The sequence below is a fragment of the Sceloporus occidentalis genome, unplaced genomic scaffold (assembly GCF_023333645.1).
Source record: "Sceloporus occidentalis isolate IW3139 unplaced genomic scaffold, rSceOcc1.0.p SCAF_3, whole genome shotgun sequence".
In the NCBI taxonomy this organism is placed as follows: domain Eukaryota; kingdom Metazoa; phylum Chordata; class Lepidosauria; order Squamata; family Phrynosomatidae; genus Sceloporus; species Sceloporus occidentalis.
This window is the reverse complement of record NW_028316983.1, coordinates 141,977,060-142,002,186: the sequence shown is the minus strand read 5'-3', so window position 1 is coordinate 142,002,186 and position 25,127 is coordinate 141,977,060. Positions and strand designations below refer to the sequence as shown.

Here is a 25,127-nt window from a genome sequence, read left to right as displayed (position 1 = left end):
CTGTAGGAATAACACAGTTTGACACCGCTTTAACTGACATGGCTCCAGCCTAGAGATTCCTGGTATTTGTACCTTTGGTGAGCCACCAGCACTTTGGCAGAGAGGGCTAAAGACCTTATAAATTTACAAATACCAGGACTCCATAGGATGGAGCTGCAGGGCTGCGTTATTTCTACAGAGTAGATACACCCCTAGCCCCGATCACTGGCTTCCCATCTCTGGGTTTAATTGCACTCCGCATCTGTATGGGAGTGAGGAGTATAAAATCCTTCCATATTTATACTGCAGTGAAGATGTAGGACTTGGTTGTGTCTCGCCTTGTCCTCACATCAGTAGCATTTGTAACAGCATTAACTGTTTAAAAAATAAGAATTATGAATTGTGGAACACTTGATGGCAGTCTTATTTTCAGCTGCGGTACTGAATCACTGTGGGCGCATGTGCATGTACACTTGTCCCTCCATATTCACCAGGGTTAGGGGCACAAGACCCCCGTGAATATGGAAAAACTGCAAATAGCAAAAACACCATGTTTTTACCTGAGAGGACACCTCTCTAGGAATCTCTAGGTCCTCTGGTGCAACTCTGTGGTCAATATCCAAAAGACACTGACCACAGAGCTTCACTGGAGGAGCTACAAATGCCTAGTAGAGTGTTCTCTCTAGGAATCTCTAGGCCTTTCAGTGCAACTTTTGGCTAAAGTTGACCACAGAGTTGCACTGGAGGACCTAGAGATTCCTAGAGAGGACATATTAATCAAATCCGAGAATAATCAGATCCGCAAATATGGAGGGATGAGTGCACTGTATTTGATGAAACAGACTGAAACTGCCTTAAGAAGAGTGGAGTCCCCTCCCAACCCGAGGAGGCGTTGGCGGGGGGACGCTCTCTCAGCCTTATTCCTCCTACTCTATGGTTGAAAAAGAATGGGCCGCTCTACCCACACTTCTCCATGGTTCCCAGCCCTATTGGGGGACCATAGAGACGCGTGGGTAGAGCGGCCTACACGCTTGCCTCGCTTTCCCCGCACATTGAACGCTGAACCGGATGTGTGGCCGTCACTCGTTTCCCCCCTCATTCCCCTCCTCGCTCTGGCTCCGCCCCTTTTCCCATCCGCGTGCTGTAGGCCTGGAACTGTAAACAGGCTTTGGAAGGGGCACCCGGAAGTGATGGCGAGAGAGGTGTGTATGAGAGAGAGAGAGGGAAAGGGGCGGGGTTGTGCTGCCCTGCCCGCGAGCCGAGTGAGGGCCGTTGCCTGTCTGCTGCTGCTGCTCCGGCTGGCTGCCAATGAGCGAGAGGTGGGGAGTCCCTCCGCGGGGGCGCGCGCGCGCACTCCTGCCCTTGAAAACGACCGTTAGTGGCCCCGCGATGGGGGGCGCGTGCGGGGGGGGAAGAGAGGGAGAGGCGGTTGAAGCTCCGCCCCTTCCAGGGGCTGCTTCAGGGGGGCTTCCGAAGGGCGCGGCCCTGCGCTGCTACTGGACAGGCCCCTAGTCTATTAATATACCAGTGTGTGTGTATATATATGCATATACGTATATAGGTACACTAGTATGTATATGTGTGTATATATACATATACACACACTAGTATACTAATATATATGTGTATATATAGTAATAATAATGTTATGTAATATTATTACATATGCGCTGCTGGAGACCTTTTAGGATATTAATAAACGTGTGTGTGTGTGTGTATATATATATGTATGTATATAGATATACTAGTGTGTATGTCTGTGTGTATATGTATGTGTGTGTGTTATATGTTGTATGTATATATACACATGCTAATTTACTAATATACTAAAAGGTCTCCAGTAACGCATATGTAATAATATTGTATGTTATGTGTGTGTGTGTGTGTGTGTATTAATACTTAGTATATTATTGTAGTACTTTAGCATTTTATTCTCTTGTGTTTTTTTTCATTTTTATATGTTTTTCACATTCTGCCATTTGGTGGAAAGAGCATTATAAATAAACATTATCATTATTATTACTACTGCTATTGTACTGTCTGGGAGTGGGTTCTTCATTTTGCTTTGGCTAAGTCACACTCTCTCAGCCTCAGAGGATGGTCATGGCAAAAAAAAAAAAAAAAAACACCCTGTGAAGAAATCTTGCCAAGAAAGCCCTGTGATAGAGTCACCATAAGTTAGAAACCACTTGAACATGCACAGCCATAACAGAGATTCAGGTGTTGCTTTCTCTCTCTCTTCCTTTCCCCCTGAATTTGGGCAATCTGCTTTTTCTGGGCAGTTTAGGCATGTCTTGAACATGGATGTCACGCTGAATTAATCCAGTTTGACACTGCTTTTAACTGTTGTGGCTCTGTCCTGTGGAAGTCTGGGATTTGTAGTTTGTCCTGGCTCCAGCGCTCTCTGACAGAGGAGGTTAAATAGCTCACAGAACTACACATTACAATGACCTGGAGCAGTCAGCTCTTGCAAAAGTCAACGCATACCTGAATGTAATGGTAATAAAATAGTCCCCCTCCTCTTCTTAATTTAAAGAAAGCACCAAGCCTACATACATTTTCTTTCAGCGAGATCTGAAATTAATAATCCAGACAAAACCTTTGCTCTGAATTAAATGTATAAAGTTGCAGAAGCTGCATTTGCACCACAGAAATTATCCAGTCCGACACCGCTTTAACTGCCACGGCTGTATCCTGGGGAAGTCTGGGGTTTGTAGTTCATCGTGGCACAAGCCGGCAGAAAAAGGCTAAATAGCTCACAAAACTACAGATCCCAAAATTCCAGCTCACTGGACCCATGGCAATTAAAGTGGTGTCAAATTGCATTAGGTCTTCAGTGTAGATGCAGCTATCACTGGCATGAAGTCTGATGGTTGCTTTTTTGTGGGGGAAGGTGATTTGCTCAGCTGGTTTTGCCTGGAAGGGAAAAAAGCCCAGTGGAGAATAGACAGGAACAACCAGTAAAAGGCACTCTTTGCTTTTCTGTCCTGCCCTGCAAGGGGGGAAAGGGACTATTCAGCAAGTGCACCCAGTGCTTGGCACCTTCTCCTCTTGGGTCCTGCTACTTTTGAGAAGAGACAACAGCTGTGCCTGTCTGTCCTCTTTTACTCACCCTCACTGGGCACCTTGACAAGAAAGGATTGGGTTTATGATTTCTGCAGAGGAGAAGTTCCAACTTTGTGTCCCCTCATGCTGGATTATAAATCCCATGTTCCTGAGCCAGCATGGCTCTGGTGAGGGATAATGCAAGTTCTTGCAGGGCAATAGAATTTGGGAAAGGGGGGGGGGGGCTGAGTCCAAATGCTCTAGCACCTTTCAGTGCACTGGCCTTCTCTTTGAAGGGAATTTGAAAGCAGAAGAGCATTCAAAAATCCAGCTCTCCACCTGCAATCTGAAAAGGTGCAACCCTCCTATCATTTTCATTCTCACCCCATTTTAGTGCATGCTGAGGCCAGACCTTAAATAAATGTGATGACTGATGATAGGGAGAAATTAACTGAGGCTGCTTTCACATTGCAGGAATAAAGCAGTTTGGCACCACTTTTAACTTCCATAGCTCCATGCTATGGAATTCTTGGATTTGTAGTCTGGTGGTGCACCAAAACTCTGGGAGGTAAATCTAAATACAGTGAGCTTTTTTTTATCTGTGGGTTTGCCGTCTGCAGATTTGAGCTTCCATGGACAGCAAGTCCCATTTTTAAAAAATAGGCATACATGCATGGCCACGCACACATCGTACGCCTATAGAAAACATCAGGACTTGAGGTCCCGATGGTTTGTTGTTGTTGTTATCTGCGGGGGGGGGGGGCAGATTCCCTCGCAGGCAAGAAGAGATGACTATATCTTACAAAACTACAAATCCAAGAATCCCATAGCATTGAGTGATGATAGCTAAAGTGGCATCAAACTGCTCATTTCTGCAGTGTAGACACAACCTGAGTTTCATTATAAAAAGAAGGAATGAATCTTGTAGCACCATAAAGACTAACCAATGGATTTCAGTATAAAAGCTTTCATGGACCACATTTCCCTTCTTCAGATGCACAGAATGTATTCATCTGCGATCCATGCTTCTGGAGAAGTGGGATGTTGTCCATGATAGCATATGGTGAAGTAGACTTTAGGTTGCCACAAGGTGCCTCGTTTATATACTGCCATCTTACAGCTGTATTCAGTTTTTGCTCGCAAAAACTGGTACTACAATAATTTTGTTCTTGTTTTTTGGTAGTGATGCTAGAAGAAATGGCAAATGTCATATACAGTATAGATAGATTAGTGTTTATTGTAGGACAACAAATATAACAATGTCTATATACGTTGTGCCACCACTGTCATAGATAAACAGTCGTTTATATATGAAAAGGTTTCTTAATTTAAAATAGGTGGGCACATCTGTAGAACTGGAGGATAATTTTCAATTCCTCCTGACTCAGGATGGTTTCCAAAACTATTACTTTCAAGAACTAGAACTGAAGTTCTGGTTGCTTTCATCAATATTTGGGGCAATATTCAACTGGTTTAGGGCAGGGTGAAACTGCTACAATGGAAACTGAGGCCTGGTACACACTGCCAGGAAGTGGTGATAGTAGGGCTCGGGACCGTGCACGAACTGCATGGTCCCAAGCCGTACTATATGTGGGCAGCAGCCTAATTGCAGCCTCCCTTCCACACGGGGCCACCATCTTTATGTAAGGGAACCAGGCTCTTTTTACTCCGGAGCTGCCACAAATTTGTGACCTGATTTAGAACAACATAAAATTCTTACCTCTGCACAAACCTCTCATTACAAAAGTTTTGTATAAAGAGGAAAAATCACAATTTAAACAATTTATCATACTTGAGTTAGAAAAACCCCTCATTCCGGATACTACTGGATATATTAACGTGTTTTTAGATATGTGCTTACATGCAGGCTGTTTCAGACTGAAATCAAAATTACATTCTAATGTATCGAATAGGGGATAGGGATGATGCCAGCTTTGAGAAATCAATTAAACTCTTAACAGGTAGATCACTTTCTATAGAGAGATTACAAATGTAACAATGTCTGTATAGGTTGTACCACCACTGTCATATATAAACAGTCCTTTATATATGAAAACGGGTTTTTTAAAATTTAAAATAGTGACAAACAAATTATGTTTTTCATTGGCAGGTAATAACGTCAGGTGTTACTGAAACAACTGTCAGTTTGAGAGACCTTAGCCTACATATGAAGTTCCCAGTATTGAAGTCGCACATCTGCAATGAAGAAAAGGAGAAAGGTCACTGCAAATTTAAATGACAAAACACATCTTGATCACCAGAAAGAGTCTTCTAGAAAGATCTCTGTAGCAGACTCTGTGCAGGAAGCTATAGTTCATTCTGCGGGAGTCGCTCCTGCAGACCAGCTTGCATGTTCAAAAGGACTCCCTCCGTCACCAGAGCAAAGAAGGCTTTTAAGTTCCCTGCAGTACAACAAAAATCTTCTCAAATATTTAAATGATGATCGACAGAAACAACCATCTTTTTGTGATCTGCTCATAATTGTTGATGGGAAAGAATTCAGTGCCCACAAAGTGGTAGTTGCTGTCGGGAGTAGTTACTTTCATGCTTACTTGAGCAAAAATCCAAGCACAAATGTTATTACCTTAGATCATGTAACTCATTCAGTTTTCCGTCATCTCCTTGAGTTTCTCTATACATCAGAGTTTCTTGTGTATAAAAATGAAATCCCTTTCGTTTTAGAAGCAGCCAGGTTTTTAGATATTATAGATGCAGTAAAACTGCTAAATAGTGAAAGTGTTTCCAGTGTGGAGTCTGAAGACAAAACAGAAAATGCAGCACTGTTTGAAAAGCTCAGCGAACTAACTGTAACTGCTAAAGTACCAAATAGTCATCAATGCACTTTGTGCAATCGCAATTTCTGTTATAAGAAATCTTTAGAAAATCACCTGTCCAGAGCACACACATCTTCTCCATGGGGAAAAGGACATGGGCTAAAAATGGTTGAGAGATCTGAAATTTCTACCAGAAGATCAATGAGAAATCGTAAATGTCCAACGAAATTTGATCAGAGTTGCAATGAAAGTAGTGATGTATCTGATAGCAATTTAGATAAAGTCATTCCTGGCAAGGAAACCAGTGAGTCTCATAATGCATCTGAAGATAGTGGAAGTGAATATAATAGTGATGAAGACAGGCAGGAAGAAGACACTTCAGGAGATGATACCAAATCTGAAGACCAAAGTGAAGAAGAACCTGATAAAGAGAGACATGAGCCAGTTGGTCTGGGAGGAAATATTTCTGAAGGCAGTCTTTCCACATATATTCCTGTCATTGTTCAGAACAGAGGCAAAAAATGTTTGCAGTGTCCTAAATGTGATAAAGTATTTGATAGAGCAGGTAAGAGGGAAAGAGATTTTATTTCTTCCTTTATAGAGGGATAACGTTTGGTTGGAAGGCATACTAAAAGTTGGGCATTGCATCATGGGTATTATTTTATGCTCAAATTGATCTAACCTCCCCCCCCCCCCCATGCTCCTAAATCAATGGTGGGAATCAGTCCTCCGGATGTAGCTAAACTGCAACTCCTAGCTTTTCTCACCATTGGCTTATGCTGCCTAGGAAGAATGAAGCTTGCACCCCAACAGCCTCTGGAGTGCCACATGATTCTCACCCATGTTGATGACATATAGAATAAGTATTACAGTAAGAGAATTGAACAAATAGTACAACTGACACTCTTTGAGCAAGGGGAAAATAAGAAACACATATGTTCTTGTTTATTATAAGATCCTTACAAGTGAAGTTCTAATAGTTTGTCTCATTTTTAGTTGATATTTCTGGACAGCAGCTTAGGGTAGTCCAACAACATCAGGAGGGATGTTTGTTCCTCAGATCTGACCAATAGAAATAGAGAAAGTGGAATGTTAGAGATCTAGGCCTAATTTAAATACCTATTTGGTTCTATTCATAGCTGGTCATACAATGCATCTGCAACTCAATTGGGATCACATGAAGGTGTCAGTTGTACAAGCTGAAGTTGCTACATTGTGATGTTCATCACAATATGGCTGGTAATATATATATATATACTTTGCCTCAACAGTTAGGGATATCCAGTATGTTTACCTCCTACTTCAAGACACCATTTCATTCCATGGATAGAGTTGCATACTTTGTGGTTGTAGCAGAGTCCTTGTGTTTTCATAGCAATATGAATCATGTCCTAGACCAGGAATGGGCCATTTTTTGGGGCTAGGTACATTTGGCCCTCCTTATAGGTGGGCTTACCTTCCGCTGCTTTGAGCTTAAGCGGAGAGCAAGCCCTGGCAGAAATAATGGGGTGGGTACTCGTGCCACGCACCCCTTGCACTGCTGGGAACACGCGCCCCATTTCTGCGGGGCTTGAATATACACTCTTTTCCCCATATGTGGGTGGGTGGGTGGTGGTCTGGAACAGATCCCCGCATATGGGGAGGGGGGACTGTAGTATATATCATGAGGAGGAGGATAAAGTGGACACTAGCATGAGTATGAAGTCTGAAGATGCTCCTTATCAATTTTACCTGTCTAGTAAATCCAACTAATTTTAAAGGAGGGATAGCAGACCACTGGTGATAAAATTGACAAGAGATGTTTACAGATCTTGTATTGTGGTCTAGCTCTCTTGTAATTATAGGTGGCAAGATGGTGTTAGGTGATCTGGCAGAAATGGTAGCTACATACTGGCATATTTCACAAATGCCTATCTGCTCTGCAAAGTGTATTTTTCTAGCTGAAAAATAAAATACAGTATTTACAAAATGGAAGGGTTTTATTGAAGTATATTCCCTGTTGCATAATGCACTATGTAAACTGCTCTGTTTGAAAAGACACCCTTGCCCCAAAATGTAACACAATCTATGCTTATGCATGGCAATGCTAGATGTTAGCAGGACAGTTTGCCAACTGGTTATTTAATAATTTATTGTGAGTGGTTTGTTTTGTAGGGAAATTTGAGAGCCATGCTCGCGTACACACTGGTGAGAAGCCTTTTGAGTGTGATATTTGTCATCAGCGCTATTCAACCAAATCCAACTTAACTGTACATAGAAAGAAACACAATAATGAAATGGAATTCCATAAAAAGGAGCACAAATGTTCATACTGTAGCAAACTGCATGCCACGAAAAAGACCTTGATGAAGCATGTAAAGAGGCAAGTTTGAAGTAAATTATAGTATGGTAAGATAGTATAATTATGTGATTTCTTTTAAATATAAAACTATAAAAATGTATTGATATTTATGGTGATATAGAAACAATGTATTAGTTTAATGTATATTATTTTTAAAAGCCAGTTCTTGCACTTAGCAGTTTTCAGTTCTGTTAGTACAAGGAAGGATGGTCAAGACTGCTACACATGTATAATCATATGTTAAGTGAGAATCCTTACCGAGAGGGTAATCTTAACGAACAAACAAGCCACTGGACAAGATAGTTAAAGGAAGGAGAGACTGCTTATCAAAATAGCATTTTATAGCTGGCTTGAGCTTAAGGAGATGGGACACATGTATAATATTGCAATTTAATTTTTGAAAGGCTCAGATTTATCAAGAAATACATCCATCATTGTGGCTTCCTGTATCTACAGGAGAGGTGGACAAAGTACAGCCCATGGGCTTCATGAGTCTGCCCCCCAGCACCATTTGTATGACCCCCCCAAAAAATTATTTTGCTCCAGTATGTCCAAGAACAATCTCTAGGGGGTATTGAGGACTTCCCCACATGTTTGGAGTCCCGACCCCAGAACCCCAGGATTCAAAATGAATTTTTGAAAAAAATATAAAGGGTTTTTTTCTTGAAATGTCCTAAAATGCCTTTAGAGAAGGCCCCAAAACACACCATACCCTGTATAGGGTGTGCGGGTACAATGTATTTCTTATTTTTTTAAAAAAAAATGTGGCAACAGGTGTGGCCCAAAGACTCCTGGAGGACTAATGTGGTCTCTTTCTCTGTTCAGCAACATGGAAAGGATCACATTTTCTGGGAATAATAGTGCAGCTTTGGTAGAGTTAGCAGTACCAGAATTTAAAATGAATATGTACATGATAAAATGTATTCACTAAAGAAGTAATTTCTCACTCTGCCCTTCATAGGTACCATCCTGAAAATATACAGGAGTTTCTTTCCATTAAGAAGAAAAAGAGTGAAGGCTGGAAATGTGATGTAAGCATGATTTTGATATTCCTGGGAAGCAGGGATTTATAATTTTTACAACACTGTATCGTGAATCCAAAGAGAATACACTGAATTTCACCTCTGAAATGCAGCTTTTCATATTCCTGATGTGTTTGGGAATAATCATATTTGGTCATTCTTTGTTTATAGTGAAGACATTGCAAAACTGCATATTATATCAGTGGGAATGATAGAAAATAAATCATCCGTAATTAATGCTGTTGTCCTCTATTGGTAAAGGACATTTCCAGACAACTGCTGTTGTTTTTTTTAATGAAAGTATTCCATTTATTTCATTGATTCCCTGGTATCCTTCAGAAAGCTCAAAGCTATATACTTGACAAATTCCGATGGACACTTACAATTAACGGTTAGTTGACTCTTGTGTCACTTTAGATTTGCAATAAATCTTTTACAAGAAGGCCTCATCTGGAAGAACACATGATTCTTCACACTCAGGATAAGCCTTTCAAGTGTACCTATTGTGAAGAGCACTTTAAATCCCGCTTTGCTAGACTAAAGCATCAAGAAAAGTTCCACCTAGGTATGAAAACCTTATTTTGAGATGATTACATATAAATATGTTTTCTTCTATATATTTGTGTTAAATTGAGTGTAGTTTGAATTTAGTAATTTATGTAGATCTTTTGCAGAATTACATTTGGGTATATATGTGTTTTAAACTGTACAAAAGTAATTGGTATTGTGCTCTCCAACAGTGATAGTGTGCTTGTGGAATGCCCACCCCAGAACCAGCTCTCAAGAGTTGAAAAGCCATATGAAGCTAGCTTTTGGATAATGCGGATGGCTTCTGGACGGTGGGAAAGATAATACCACTTGATTAATGCTAGATTTAGTCCTTAGTTTTTAGAGGAGGGGGAAATTTAGTTGTGAAGGATATGCCCAGTTAAGTGACTTGCAGTCAAGGCTTTCTATATCCCACAGCTCATCTGCTAGGGGCTCAGGAAAATGAAACAAATTTTACAGCAGAGAGTGTGAGCTTTCCATAGTGAGAAGCCTAAAATCAAGTTGGCTGAGCCTCTCAAATATTCTATTTCTGTAGAGGTTTTATCTCTTTTGCTTAAATACAAACAAATTCTCCCTGTTAAAAAATTTTTTAATTTTGTTTCTATCCATAATAGTTTGAATGGTGTTAGGACAACCATACCATGTCTGATTCAGCTCCTTATCACTAGACAGTGTGGGTAGTTGTTCAGTTTCATTTGACAGTTGAAGAGTGAAATGCAAGTTTCACTTGTGTGTGATGTTTCACAGAGGTGATAATAAATTAATGGTGTTTTGTTTTGCTTTGCTTTGTATTCTTGTGCTACTGAATAACATGCTTAGTTGTAACAATCATTCTTTTTTCAAATTACAAAAATTATAATTTGTATTTATTTCTCTGCTCAGGTCCTTTTCCATGTGATATTTGTGGGCGCCAGTTTAATGACACTGGAAATCTGAAACGTCATATTGAATGTACTCATGGAGGAAAGAGAAAATGGACTTGCTTTATTTGTGGAAAATCAGTTAGAGAAAGGTATGTGATCAACCTCATACATAGATTTAAAGAAACTAGCAATTCTTCATTTGTGCTATGACCCCCAAAATTTATATAGTCATCCCTCCATATTTGCGGCTTTGATATTTGCGGATTTGATTATTCACGGATTTGATTAATATGTTCTCTCTAGGAATATCTAGGTCCTCCAGCGCAACTCTGTGGCCAGCTTTAACTAAAAGTTTCACTGAAAGCCGTAGAGATTCCTAGAGATAATACTCTACTAGGCCTTTGTAGCTCCTCCAGGACAGTTCTATGGTCAGTGTCTGTCGGGCATCAATCACAGAGTTGCACTGAAGGACCCAGAGATAACTAGAGAGGTGTCCTCTCAGTAAAAACATGGTGTTTTTGTTATTTGCGTTTTTTCCATATTCGCGGGGGTCTTCTGCCCCTAACCCTAGCGAATATGGAGGGACAACTGTATAGTAAATGCAGGATGGTTGAACTCATATTTCAGTTTTTAAAGATTTTTCTTAAGGGGACAGTGACAGAATTGTACATAAAGCAACTTGGAACAAAACTATATTGGTCTCCCAAAATAGGAATTCTGAACGTTGTTAATCGTGGTTCCATATAAATTCTTTGAAGCTAGTCACATGCAGTGACACCAGAATCAGACTTTAAATATGAGGAAGTAAGAGTTTATTGAATATGTTAACAAACCATATAAAAACAGACAATAAAAATATAGAATACATTCAGAGGGTAATAAATATCAGAAGTTGCACCCTTGCAGAACTACATATTATAAAATATATTAAAAGGTCAAATCACAGAATTCTATCATATTATACATCTGGGACCAGCAACAAAATGTTGAGGAAATTGGTCACTGAGGTGGGATATAGACTGCCCAAAAAGGGTGGTCTGCCCGTGCCTTGTTTTGCTGCACGAGGAAGCTGCAGCGGACAAACCGCGTGGCTTCCTCATGCAACAAAAAGAACCTGCAAAAAGCGGGGTCTTTCTGCCATGCCATGATGCCGCAGTGTGCCAATGGCACTTGCAACACCATTATGGGGGCGTGTACAGGGCGCCGCCATTTTGATGCCCTCATCACATGCTAGGGGTGAGGCATGTATGGGCTGTGTGCTCTCGACCAGTCCCTAACACGTGACAAGGGCACCCTATAGGCCCGTCTGGACAGGGCCTGAGTTATGCCAGTTTTCTGCTCTCTCTTTGCAACAGTTACTCCACCTACTGAGCATGCTGAATTCTCATTGGCTGTTTTAGAGCTATTTGTAATTAATTCTTTTTGCAAGAACTGTGCCATAATGTTATGGGATATATCTGATATTATTCCCAACTAGAATAGTGAGTGAAACTTTAAAATTCCATTGGTTCAGTGGGTCTCCTCTACTCTGTGGGTAACATCTGGATTTAAACTGGTAGTAGGAATTGTGTGGCCTTTCAGCTGTTGTCTGATTGCAACTGCCAGCAGTGCTTAACCACCATAGCCAGTGACGAGCAGGCTTCTGGTATCAGCAGTTGACCAGTTTGGAAGTGATTTTTGTCTTACTGTTTGTATTTGTGGGGTCTTGTGTCTGCACAAAAAGGACTAGGCTGCACATATATTTCCCCACCCTGATGTAACTTGGCTAAGAAATGGAACCCAGAATAAAAATGTGTAGATTGGCCCAGACCTGTTTCACAGTAGCTGCCTTGTTAAGGAAGAAATAGCATTAGCCCTGGTCCAGTAGTTTTCCCGAGTTGTGCATTTAAGTTTCTCTTGTGTAACTAAACATTAACCATCATATAAAATAGCAAACTCACTTTTCTGAGTAAACATCCTTCATCAAAATGGCATCATTAGTGCACTGAAGGGTGGTTACAGGTAAGCTTGAGGAAACTATAAGGTTTGCAGAAGTACAAAGAGCTTAAAGAAAAGAAAAAACAGGGAGTGAACCACTGTCCAAAGAGCCTGGTGGAAACTGAGCATGCTCAGTGAACAAAATATGAACAGGGAAAACAATTAAAAACTCAGTTGGGTGTAGTATTCTGCAGGAGGATGAGTTGGCAGGTCCCATGACTTCATCTCTGTGGAGAAGGTACTCTGCTTAAAAATACTATTTATGAGGAGGGCATTGCAGAGTTTTAATAATGAAGGAGCACAGGGCAAAATCAGTGTAGTAGTATTTATGCAATTTATAGTGGATTTTGTCTTTCATATTTTAATTGGAAAGGCTAGAAAATGTGTTCTTGATATTTTATTTTATTTCCTTTAGAACTACTTTAAAAGAACACTTACGAATCCACAGTGGAGAGAAACCTCATCTGTGTAGCATTTGTGGACAGAGTTTTCGTCATGGAAGCTCATACAGGTAATAGTGTCTATATTGTTTTGCCATTATTGGGAAATCGTTACTGACTTAAAATACTTATATTGTGATTTTCCTCTAAAGAGCTCATTCCAACCAACAGCAACAAATGAAAATTACGATGAAACAAAAGACATTAAGACATACGTTGACAAGTTACAAAAGATTGGCTACTATTCTATGCAAGCAAGCCTATTCAAGAGCGAGCCACTTTGTGTTGGAGGGGGCTTGTTTGCAGGAGATATGTATAGGATTATAATCTGGGACTGCATCTCATGACCTCCTGCCTTCCAAAATTTCAGAATGTTTGACTTTAAACTGACTAAATTGACTTTAAATACTGAGCTAAGCATGGCTTTCGGCACACCACACAAAAAGAGTAGAAACATAGAGATGTTTATTCTGTTGCATGTTCCTGAAAACTGTACATTTCCCCCCTCAGCATGGTGAGCTAACAGTAAGTGAAAATTCTATTTCTGGAGATGTAATCTGAAAATTTATAAGTACTGGATATCAATTTTGGCAGTTAGGCTTTCATTCTTGTGCAAATAGTTGATTTTGAGGCCCAGATTACATGTGGGTTGACTAATGACACCAAAATCCCAGTATAATTCCTGCTTTAATTCAGAGACATAGCTGTGTTAGTCTGGAAAATCAATATGCAAAGGGATTTTGTAGCACTTTTGAGACTAACTGAAAGATAGAAGTTCGTAGCATAAGCTTTTATAGACTTGATTCTACTTCCTCAGATCTTGCTTTTGTGCTGTTATTGATACAGGCTGCATCTGCGGGTCCACCATGATGACAAGAGATATGAATGTGAAGAATGTGGAAAGACATTTATTCGCCATGATCATCTAACAAAACACAAAAAAATACACTCAGGTAAATAGTTTTCTTTAATTAATTAATTTAGTTGCATTAACATTCGTTTTCTGAGACAAAGATTGCAGATAGCTGTGTATTGTTTCTTTACTTAAAATGGCCACTAGAGGGATGATTCACATCTAATACTGTACTGTGATTTACAGCTGCATATGTGAACTACAGCTAGGTGTGGGTTCACATGCTTCCTTCTTTTTACATGGCAGTGGAAGAGATCAAAAGCATTTGTTTGTAAAATAAATACAGTTCTTAGTTATGCACTCATCTGATTCAGCTCAAAGGGTATGAAAGTCCATATAAGCCTTTGTAGTGTTACCTCTGTTTGTTGTCCTTCCTTACTTGAATTTGTTTTTTTTTCCATTAAAGCCAATTCAGATTGTGATGTTGGTTCTCTTTAGGTGAAAAGGCCCATCAGTGTGAGGAGTGTGGGAAATGTTTTGGTCGAAGAGACCACCTCACTGTTCATTATAAAAGTGTTCATCTGGGAGAAAAGGTGTGGCAAAAGTAAGGTTCATTCTAAAACATATTCATATTTTCAGCAAATGTTGAGCTAGCTATTGTCTACAGTATGGCCCCATTAAGATAAAATGACATTGATTTGATAAGCCAAGACAGAAGGGAAATCTTGTGCTATTGTGCTTCTTCTTTATACTCTCCTAACAGGTGAGACTTTGAAGATGTCAAAGTTTGTTAAAGCTCATTTTCCCTTGATGTCCAGATCAGAAGACTGTTGTTATGTGTTAATTATAATCTTGAGATATTCACACTTGTAGAATATATTTTAGATCAGATAAATGGTGGGGGGGGGCATGTAAAAACTACTTTGGTACAGTTATATCATTCAAGTAAACCTCAAAAATATTCTTGGAGAGACAGCCAATTTTCTGACTTAATTCTGTTTCTTTGTTTTTCTTTGAAGGTATAAAGCAACATTTCATCAATGTGAAGTCTGTAAGAAAGTTTTTAAAGGGAAATCAAGTTTAGAAATGCATTTTAGGACACATTCAGGTAAACAGCAAGTTACTGTATACCAGTGGAATGATTTAAATGTTTGATATTCTGTGATACATAAAAGTAGCAAAAAGAACTGACAGCTCTTTTATTGGTCATGTCGATTTTACTTCCTTCGTGGCTACCTTTAACAACAAAGTCCCTGGTGGAAGATGAGCAAGTTTTATTCGGCATAGGTTTTTGTAGATTACAGCCAGTTGCATTAGAGGTATAGATTGTTGCCTTAGCTGGCAAATTACTGCACTTGATGGGGGAGTAAGAGAAATAAAATTAAAAGGTTAAAAACTATTGTTATTTCATTTGTGGTTAGTAACATAGAGTAGTGCTAGCAAAGACATCATGATATAAATAAGCATATTAATACACATATTGTAATGAGAGACATTCACCCATTCAGGTTACAAGAGTCAAGAGTTGAGCCACTCAAATACTTGTGGTTTGGGAGAATGTAATCATTAGAGCCAAGTGTAAATAGTAATAATTCTTTAAATAGTGGCTATTAACAAAGAGTAGTTGGGTGATAATATTAAATATTGCTGTATTGTTGATTAATATATATATTGAGATAAAATGCCTTGATTCCTGTTCAGGCCTTAGGAGATATTGTTAAAACTTCTTGATTATTGTTTGTTCGTCTCTTTTCAACTGTTGATATCTGCCTTTGAAATTCTTTTTTTAAGGGATGGCCACCTTGAGGTCAAGAACAGTATGTCTTAGGAGACTTAAGTGTTTTACCAGTTATTTATTTATTTATTTAATATGCCACTTGTCTCCTGAGATGGAAGCCAAAGTGGCTACCATTCATTTTTAAACACTGCCACTTCCAAAGTTTGATGTGTGTTCACTGATTCTTTTGTATAGATCCAAGGTGAGAATTGTACAGCCCTCCAGATGTACTGCTCACATTTCCTCGCACTACTGATGGCTGTGCAGGCAAGGACTACTGGGATTTATAGTCCAACAATACCTGGAAAGTGCCATGATTCCCACTTAAGTGGAAATACTGGCCTTTTTATTCTAAGTAAAATACAGCAAACAATTACAGTGTGCCCGCACCATACACGGGCACACTATACGTGGCTTCCTGCTTATGCGGAAGCTGTGTGATGATAAAAAATGGCACACGCATCTGCACACATGCACCGCCACCGCGTGCATGCACCCCATTGTTTCCTATGGGGCGCAAGCATACACGGATTTTCCCTTATGCAGGGGGGTCCAGAATGGATCCCCCACATAAGGAGAGGGCCCGCTGTATTGGCCAATGGTAGCCTATGTCACATTCAGTCAAGATTAGCAGGAACACGAATCCCTGATGTTAGGACTTCCAATAGTGTTTGTAGACATGAATACAGAGTTGGACTTGCCACAGGATCTGGCTTTTGTTTTTCCATCTCTTTCAGTAATGACATATATAAAACATCTCTCTGTGTGTATGTATGTATGGTTTATAATGTCATGTATGACATGAAACACTGGTGGCATGTGTTCTCAGAACTGAGTCCATATTCCCAGACATCCAACCTGTGACAGCATCAATGTCCAGAAAAAATAAGGTTAAAATTACCTAGTTTTTGTATTTTGGACAGAAGATGCCCATTCTAGGTTCATGAGCCGTAGGTATAAAAGGGAATTACTTTATCACATTTTGTAATTCTTTCCATTGGATTCTGAGGTTGAAGGATTGTAAAGTACAATCTTGGAGACTTCTCTATCAGCATCCCATTCACAGTCCAACTTGTTCATGATGACTTGTTATAATGTTACTGCAATATTAGTGCAATGTCACATTTTTCTGTCACATACCATATTCCAACATCTAGCTATTGGAAGTGAGTTTAGACCATAGATGTGTGATAGTACATTTGTATTCATTCCTGTGTCTAAACCCCTCATGTGGAAAGTACTTTTGAGATTAATTTTCTAGGCCAGGAAGGAACTTTTAGCCTTCCAGCCTAATGTGATAGTTTCTATGGGCAGGACCGTCTAGATGTGGGTAGACATTAAATCTAACTTTAATGGACACTCTCCACTTCCCAGGTGCTGGTTTGAGAAAGCATTGGCCAGGGAATTTTAACTTTTCGCAGAATTTTTTTTAATGAAGTTATATTTTTCTTTGGGATAAAAAAGCAGATTCTCACCAACACTCTATTTATGGCTATTTTGATTAATGTAATTATACAGACAGCTTACCAGTTGCTTTTTTAAAAAAATGAAATTAATTAGGTTTTTTATTGTCTCTTTAAGTGACTGTGAACTTTAAATGGACTTCTTTGACATTTTCTTTTTTAAATCTATATTCCAGGCATTCTATGTTGTGTAAAAATTTCTTGTTAAATGTTATTAAATAAATAAAATAATAATAATTTCTGCATGCCACAAAGAAACTGAGATAAAGAACAATATATATTATTTGTTCAGTAGGCAATATTTTTTTACTCTTCTAATACTGACTTTCCCACACAGGTGAAAAGCCATACAAATGTCAAATTTGTAACCAGTCCTTCAGAATTAAGAAGACATTAACTAAACATATGGTTATTCATTCAGATGCTCGTCCTTTTAACTGTCAATACTGCAATGCAACATTTAAAAGGAAAGATAAACTGAAGTACCATACTGACCATGTTCATGGAGGAAAGTCTGTAGAGGAATCTCCAAGCCCAGAGTCAGAGGAGAAAATTGTCTCTTTGCCAACCCAGTATACGCCTGATGACAAAGCTTTTCAAAGTGATTCTAAACCATTCATGGAACAGACCAAGCCTTACCAAGCAGAAACCAAAACAATGTTGCAGAATGTATCCCCAGACAATTGTGTTCCAGTAATGTTGATACCCGTACAAATGAATGAAACTCAGTCTGAACTTATACAGCATCCCGCCCCTGTTACATCTTCACCTAACAACGTTCTTCCTCCTCAGCCGCCTCCAGCAGACTATCGGCAAGCAACAGATCTGGCATTTCTAGAAAAATATACACTTACCCCACAGCCAGCAAATATAGTTCATCCTGTCAGACCCGAGCAAATATTGGATTCTAGAGAACAGTCTTATCTTGGAACTCTATTGGGTCTTGATTCAGCTTCTTCTGTACAGAATATTTCAAGTAATGAACAGTCATGATCATGTCTAACAGAATGGTGCATTCCAGGTGTTTTATTAATTCATGTTGATATCAGAAGGCTAATATGCCTGTTTCATTTTTCTTTGGCTTCTTCAGTCATTTGAAAGCTGCTGAGCACAAAGAAAAAAGAGTGTTGTTTTTACTCAAACCATCATGGTTTTTTAAAAAATATATAGAGAATTTGTTTTTTTTAAAAAAAGGAAGGCAATTGGAAAGGTACTAAAGTCAGGAATCGTCCTGTTTTATCTGGTTAATTGTGGATAACTCTTCACTTTTGTGTGTTTAATTTTTCTTGCATTTTTTTCAGGTATGAAAATTTTCTGAAAATCTTGAAGGTAAAAACCCCACAATCTGTACATTGACAGTTAGTTCCAGTCCAATTAAATTCGTTGTTGATCTGTAAAACTGTCGTTCTCTTACTATCAGAATTTGAGAAAAGATGATAAGACTGCAGTCCTATTACATTAAGGTTAATCGAATTCAATCAGTAATGAGTGCAGGAGCAGGGAAGGCTACAAATGTGTGAATGGTTGACACATCCACCAGAAATCCATTATTTTAAAACATTATTTAATTCTCAGTCCATGAAGAAGGAGCCATCCAAGAAAGTGTTAATCCAGTCACTGCCCAGGCAAGGCAAGGAGGAATTGCATGTTAATTTTGAAGAGTATTTCCAATTGTATCCCTTGCTCGTCTTTTTTTCTTTTTCTTTTTGCCTTGCTCAGGAATGATCTTATACTTGGTCTTCCACTTTCTCTTGGCTTTGCTTAACTGTTTTCCTCCATCTACCCTGCTATTTTTCCCTTCTGTCTGCTTTGCCTTTTTTTTTAAAAAAACACATTGTCGTCACTCCCCCCCCCCCCATCATGTCTTTCCTTTTTTGTGTCATTGTTTTCTGTGGTGGGGGTGGGAAGTTGGGAAAGCAACAACAAAAGCTAAGGACACTTCTGGACCCAAGAAGTCCCTCTGTGAAGCATGTGAGGGTTGTCCAGAGTGCTCTTAACAGAACCCCATGAGAGCTATATAGACACCCACTCATCCATAACGACCCCCTTCCTCCAGTATCTGCCCCCTCCAGAGTTGCCACTGCTGTTCAGTAGCTTGGATTTTCTGGGAAGGAAATAAACCGTATTGGAGCTGAAATCATCCTCTGACCTTGCTGAGGTGGCTGATGTTGATTTATTGTCCCAAATGGCACATACCCTGATAGCACCTCTACTGCTGTTAGCACAAAGAGTCATAAGGAGCCATAGATATAGAATAGGAGGCAGTCCTTAATTCTGCGGCATTTGACATACTTTAGTGTCTTGCAAAGGAGATTCAACACTTAAAGACTAACGAGTAGAGGGCAGACACTTCTTTCAAACACTCCCATGAAACCTCAGGCCCTATCTATTTACACATCTTCCATGGCATCTCTTATTGCTAGAGAGACTGTGCTGTGGGTCCAAGATGTATTTGAAAACTAGGACCTAGATGCAAAATGGTTACAGAAAGTCTTATGAAAAAACCTGTAAGTCCTTAGCCTTGGTAGCTGATGCTGCCAGAGATTCCTTGACCTTTTCCGCTTACAGCCACAAGTGTAGTCAGAAACTCCCATTGGCTTTGACAGTGGATTGCAGGCATGCAGTCCAGATCTAATTTGGCCACAGTCCCTTTCAAGGGAAATCTCTGTGTTGGTAAGAAACCGCTTAAGGACTTAGGCCTATTACAGACTGCCAAAATAAAGCTGCTTCGGGTCTCTTCGGAGGTATGCTATTTAAATGATGCATGAGTCCTAAGAGTCCAGAGGTCGCGCCAAAGCCACACTCCATTCCTAAGGACTGGAGTGCAGCTTTGGTGCAGCTTCCAGACTCATAGGACGCATGCATTATTGAAACACCATACCTCCAAAGTGACCTGAAGCACCTCTATTTTGGCCTGTCTGTATAGGGCCAATGATAAAGAAAAGACTATGCCTTCTATACCAAAAAAGGATCCAAAGTGGCAGGGTAAACAGTCTCAAACTTTTTATCCCTTCCACACATTCTCCCATTCAAGAGACTTCAGTTCTTTCAAACTCATCTTGTCTAGGCCTTAGATACCCATGAGTAGGATGCATGACTCCTTCATGGGCTGAGAATAACACATTGGGGAACTTACTGTAAGTGTCCATTCTAGCCAAGAAAAAGAAGCCACCCACCCCACCTATTTTTCCTTGTTTCTGAGGGTTCTTTCTGTTCTCTCTTTTCCTTTTTCTTGGCTTGTGAAGGAACTGAGGAGAAGCTAGGGATCCAATAGAAAATACTCTTCAAAAATAACACTATTATTCCTTGCCTTGCCTGGGTGGAGATCAAAATGAAACCATTCTTGGATGGTGTCTTCTTGGCTAGAATGGATCTTCAGGGCAAGTTCCTCAATGAGCCATTTCTTGCTTGTTACATTTAGTCTTTTTCAGTTTCTGGAAGAGCTTCAAAAATGAAAATATACTGGAGGTCATTACGTTATATATTCATTATAAGTCTAGAAATTTTGGTCAAAAAATTGACCCAAAAAATCTGGGTTGACTTGTTCACAAGTCAGTGTAAGCACTGTACTTTAACTCTTACCAAGAAAGGAACCTTCCCCTTCTCTGAGTAGAGTGGTGAAAGGTGAAAGCTCAGTCCGTCCTGGGAAATTGTAACAGAAGTACTTAGCTCCTCTACTCTCTCTGCCATGTTGCTACTTCTCACCTTGTATGCCTGGGTTGAAAAATGGTTGCAATGGCAGCTCCTTGGCCCTTAAGGGAGCACTGAGGAAATCAAGCTTTGAAGGATGTGAATAAGATATTTGTCTATGTTTGTCAGCTCTTCTGGGACAGGCAAAGTTATCACATTAAAGTTAAAAGCTACCATCACTGCTAATGTATTCACCATTTTCTTTGCTTTGTCTTTACATTCTTTTTGATGTACACATTTTCTTAGACCCATCCAAGCCTGTTCATCTCCCCCACAACCACCATTTACCATAGTTCGCTCCTCATCCATACAACCTTTAGAGTGAGTGAACACAAACAGTTATGCCTGCCAGATTTTTGTTCTTTGGCATCATTTTCCTTTGCTTCATCCTTTACATCCCTTTGTAGAATTCAGTATTTCTGACTCGACCCTGCTATTGGGCTCTTAGAACAGAATACAACCAGAAGAAGACCCAGATTAATAAAAGTACCGATTTATTGCACCACACTTTGTTATGTGCCCCTAAATTTTATCCTGTACATCATAGGACATATCAAAATCCATAATTTTTGCCCCCAAATATACCCTCAACTTATACATGAGGCTGACTTATACACAAGTAAATTTATACACAAGTAAATGTGTAAATTTACAGCGCTTTATAAATAAAGGTTAATAATAATAATAAGTAATATACACAGAATATTTATCGGTAATTTTTCCAAGTGAAAGTCTTTGTCTAAAAGCAGACTGAAAAATGAGTTGAAACATTGGCTCAACTCGTGTTCTTTGTGCACCACACTAGTGATTGCACTTTTCTGGGGTATGCAGGAAGGTGACAAAATCTGCAAGGTGTAGCTTACTTCTTCCATGTTTTATGTCAGGGCTGTTATGTATGTGTTCCTTTTCCTCCTGGTGCTATTATCTACACTGGCATAGTTATAATGTACCAACAGAATTCCAGACATTAATTTTAACTAGCTTTATTGTTTGTATGATGTAAAATCATCTGGAAAACCAGAGTAGGTTGGATAATGTATGTGGATATTTGAGGATAAAAGGCTGATGGAATGATGAATGATACTTTCTTCCAGTGATAACTTCAAAGGTCTATAACTAGAGTGTAACAGTGAACAGTGACCAAATTATCAATGGGGAATTTAATTAGCTCAAGGTCACAAGAGGAGGCCTGTTACTACACCTCAGGGATCGCCCCTTCGATCTGTATACCAGGAACTAGAAATCCAGAAATGAGGCAGAGGCTCTAAGTACAATCAATGTCCCTTTTATTGGAAACAGGGATTCAAACACACAGGCACATACGCACATGCATTCATACAAGACTCAGGAAATAACGTGGTAGATGTGGGGTAGATATTAGGCTTTTCTCATGGAAATACGCACCTGATGTAGAGGTTCTATCTTGGGAAGTCCAATTTGTGTGAGGGTTTGTAAATCTGCTAAATATTTAAGGCTTACCAGACCAAGTCAGAGAGACTCTGACTTCAAACTGACATAGATGTTGGCTGCAAACAACCTGAGACAGGCCATTGGCTGACAGTAGCTGAGAAAGGAAATTCGTTTACATATCAAAACCCATGGTTCCCCCTTGTTTCAGTGGGAACCTGTTATTTAGATCCCATGCTAGGGCCATACAGCTACTCAGGTCAAGATGTACTTTTGATATCAAGGTGCAGGTCAGAGGTTATCATTTGGATATATTAAAAAGGTGCAGCTCAATGCCTATCAAGAGCGCAGTACCTAGTCATTGTCATGGATACGTTGAGGTAGTGTATGGGCAGAGTATGGGCCTCCAAATGTTTCTGAACTGCGAATATCAGCAGTCCTAGCCAGCATAACCAAAGATAAAGTTTGATGGAATTGCAGTCTATCATCTGAAGGGCTGCACTTTGCCCATCTTGATGTAGATGAAAATAAGCTGCTTCCCTGTTGTTGTTTGAAATATATTATAATAACATTCTTCAGTTGCCCTGCTTCCATATGTGATGTTTAAAGCCAAAATGAAAGCATTCTGCCCCTCAAAAGTATTGATTGCAAAATCCCAAGAAAATGAAATCTTTCTTTTTGCCTTGTTAAATAGCTAGTCAGGGTGTACAAAAATTAGTACAGCCTTGGTTTTTCTTTGTGATCTCTGTGATTCACACATTTTGCACCAGAACAAAACCATGATGGGAACATTACAGATCTGCATTTTAAGACTGTGAAAAAACTATTTTAAAATCAAGATTTGCATTAAATTCATAACACTTTAATAAAGAAGATCCAAGTGAAAGGTTTAACAAAGCAACTCTACTTGGAAGTCATCTTGACCAGATTCAGCGTGACTGACCTCTGAACATACCTGTTTAGGACTGTATGGCTGGACAGACCTAACACTCACTTGTTAATCTGAACAGTGTCCAAAATTTTAAAACAATGTTTAGATCATATTTAAAAATGCATACCATTTCTAGTGCTACTGAGAACTGTCTGGAATCCTGCAAAACTTTTGTCAGGCCAGAACACACATGCCACCTCTGTGCAGTTACTTTAGCTAGTTGTGTTAAGAACCTAAAGTGTTTCCTTCTTTGTGAAGAAAGATTGGTACTATAAATGTAGTACTTGATACCTCATTACAGTGTTTTCCTTAATAAAAATAATAACTTCCATAAACTTAGGCAGCAGAGCCAAAAATTAGCTTGATCATGGGAAGACTCTTTTTCATGTCTGTACGCTGTGTTCAAACGGTTCTTATCCAGTTGGTCTATAGTTCTTTAGTGAGCATTAGGCAAATTTAAAAATTGTATCCAAAATGTAGAGGATTTTTTCTACATCTTAAGCCTGTTACAGACTGCCAAAATAAAGCTGCTTTGGGTCTCTTTGGAGGTATGCTATTTAAATGATTCATGGGTCCTAAGAGTCTGGAGGTCGCACCAAAGCCACACTCCATTCCTAAGCACTGGAGTGCAGCTTTGGTGCAGCTTCTGGATTCTTAGGGTGCATGTATCATTTAAATAGCATACCTCCAAAGAGACCCGAAGCAGCTTTATTTTGGCAGTCTGTAACAGGCCTTAGTGTTTCCCTAAATACCCCAAAGAGGGTTGTTAGCTATTGGGTAGTGCTACAACATGTAGCATTGAAGATAACTATCAAATTGGTCCCAAACTTGATTAATGGCTGTTCCACTTAAGTTTGTAAAAGAGGTAGGAGCATGTGTAGCAGCAATGGGGACAAATAACCTCAAAATGGTACTGGTGACATGGAAGTATATTGGATGAGACAAGACAGTTGCTTTGATTGGATTCAGACTCCATCATATTTAAAGTACAGTCACCCCTCCGTTCTTGCAGACTTGAGATCCACGGTCTTGAATATTCAAGGAGGGGCCACCTCTGTTATTTTCAATGGGGCGTGCCCCCATGGCGTATGCTTGCAGTCACATGCCCCATCTAAGTCTATGGGGCTTGAATATTGGTGAGTCTCCTTTTTTGCAGGGGGGGATCCGGTATGGATCCCCTGCGAAAACTGAAGGCCAACTGTAGTTTAATTGACATCCGTAGCAGTGAAGTCAATCATCATGGCCCCACTTACTTCAGCATTTTCTGTGTATATTATTTTTGCATACTCTGGCTGCCTTTTCATACTCTAAAATAGGGGAGGGCAATTGTCGTCCTCTGGATGATGTTGGGATACAGCTCATCAGTCCTAACCACCGTAGACAGTAATGAGGAATTATGGGTACTGTAGTACAATGCAGTCCAACATCTAGAGGCTACACCTTGCCCACCCCAGCAATAGAAAGTAAGCTATAGTGACTCATATTCTGTTATGTCTTATCAATGTATCCAGTAAAAGGGAACGCAAGATCTTGAGGCAATTTACTTTTAATCGTTTGTGCGATACTGTTTGTGGGTTGTGCTTCAAGCACACATTCGATGTTAAACTGCAACCAACTGGACAGCAGCAGCAATACTATCTTTTAAATGTGGAATACATGTGTTGGTCATTTTAAAATAAATCTTATTTACAAATTGATCATAAAATCAGAAACAACCATTGTGACTTTGTTGAATTTTGCAGAACGTTTACCACCATATTTCCACATTACTCTCTCTAGTCCCCTACAATGAGAGCTGTTTAATGAACTGTATGTATTTCCCATTTGTCTCCTAATCAGGTTTGCAGACTTTTTTGGACAGTGCTGCCTACGAAGAAGAACAGGCTTACGCTTGTATGATAGACACTGATGTTCTGCCGACAGCTGCAGATGGTGATGTGGCAGGTATTTGAAATGCAGGCCTGTTACAGACTGCCAAAATAAAGCTGCTTTGGGTCTCTTTGGAGGTATGCTATT

General features: G+C 39.6%; 1 protein-coding gene across 5 annotated transcripts; it reads left to right on the top strand.

Annotated features, from left to right (window-relative positions):
- Positions 1-1,110: 1,110 nt before the first annotated feature.
- ZBTB41 (zinc finger and BTB domain containing 41) lies at positions 1,111-18,482 on the top strand. 5 transcript variants are annotated; one of them, XM_089516481.1, is made up of 12 exons: positions 2,409-2,478; positions 5,135-6,363; positions 7,953-8,160; positions 9,101-9,170; positions 9,579-9,726; positions 10,593-10,722; positions 12,966-13,061; positions 13,837-13,943; positions 14,342-14,447; positions 14,863-14,951; positions 17,421-18,104; positions 18,385-18,482. In XM_089516481.1, the coding sequence occupies exons 2-11, from the start codon at positions 5,226-5,228 to the stop codon at positions 18,074-18,076; spliced, it is 2,748 nt and encodes a 915-aa protein (XP_089372607.1). In that variant the 5' UTR covers positions 2,409-2,478; positions 5,135-5,225; the 3' UTR covers positions 18,077-18,104; positions 18,385-18,482. The 5 variants fall into 5 exon arrangements, with proteins under 5 accessions (XP_089372610.1, XP_089372608.1, XP_089372609.1 ...); XM_089516484.1 differs by lacking the exon at positions 2,409-2,478 and adding an exon at positions 1,111-1,181 and having other exon boundaries at positions 17,421-18,482; XM_089516482.1 differs by lacking the exon at positions 2,409-2,478 and adding an exon at positions 1,232-1,298 and having other exon boundaries at positions 17,421-18,482.
- Positions 18,483-25,127: the final 6,645 nt, after the last annotated feature.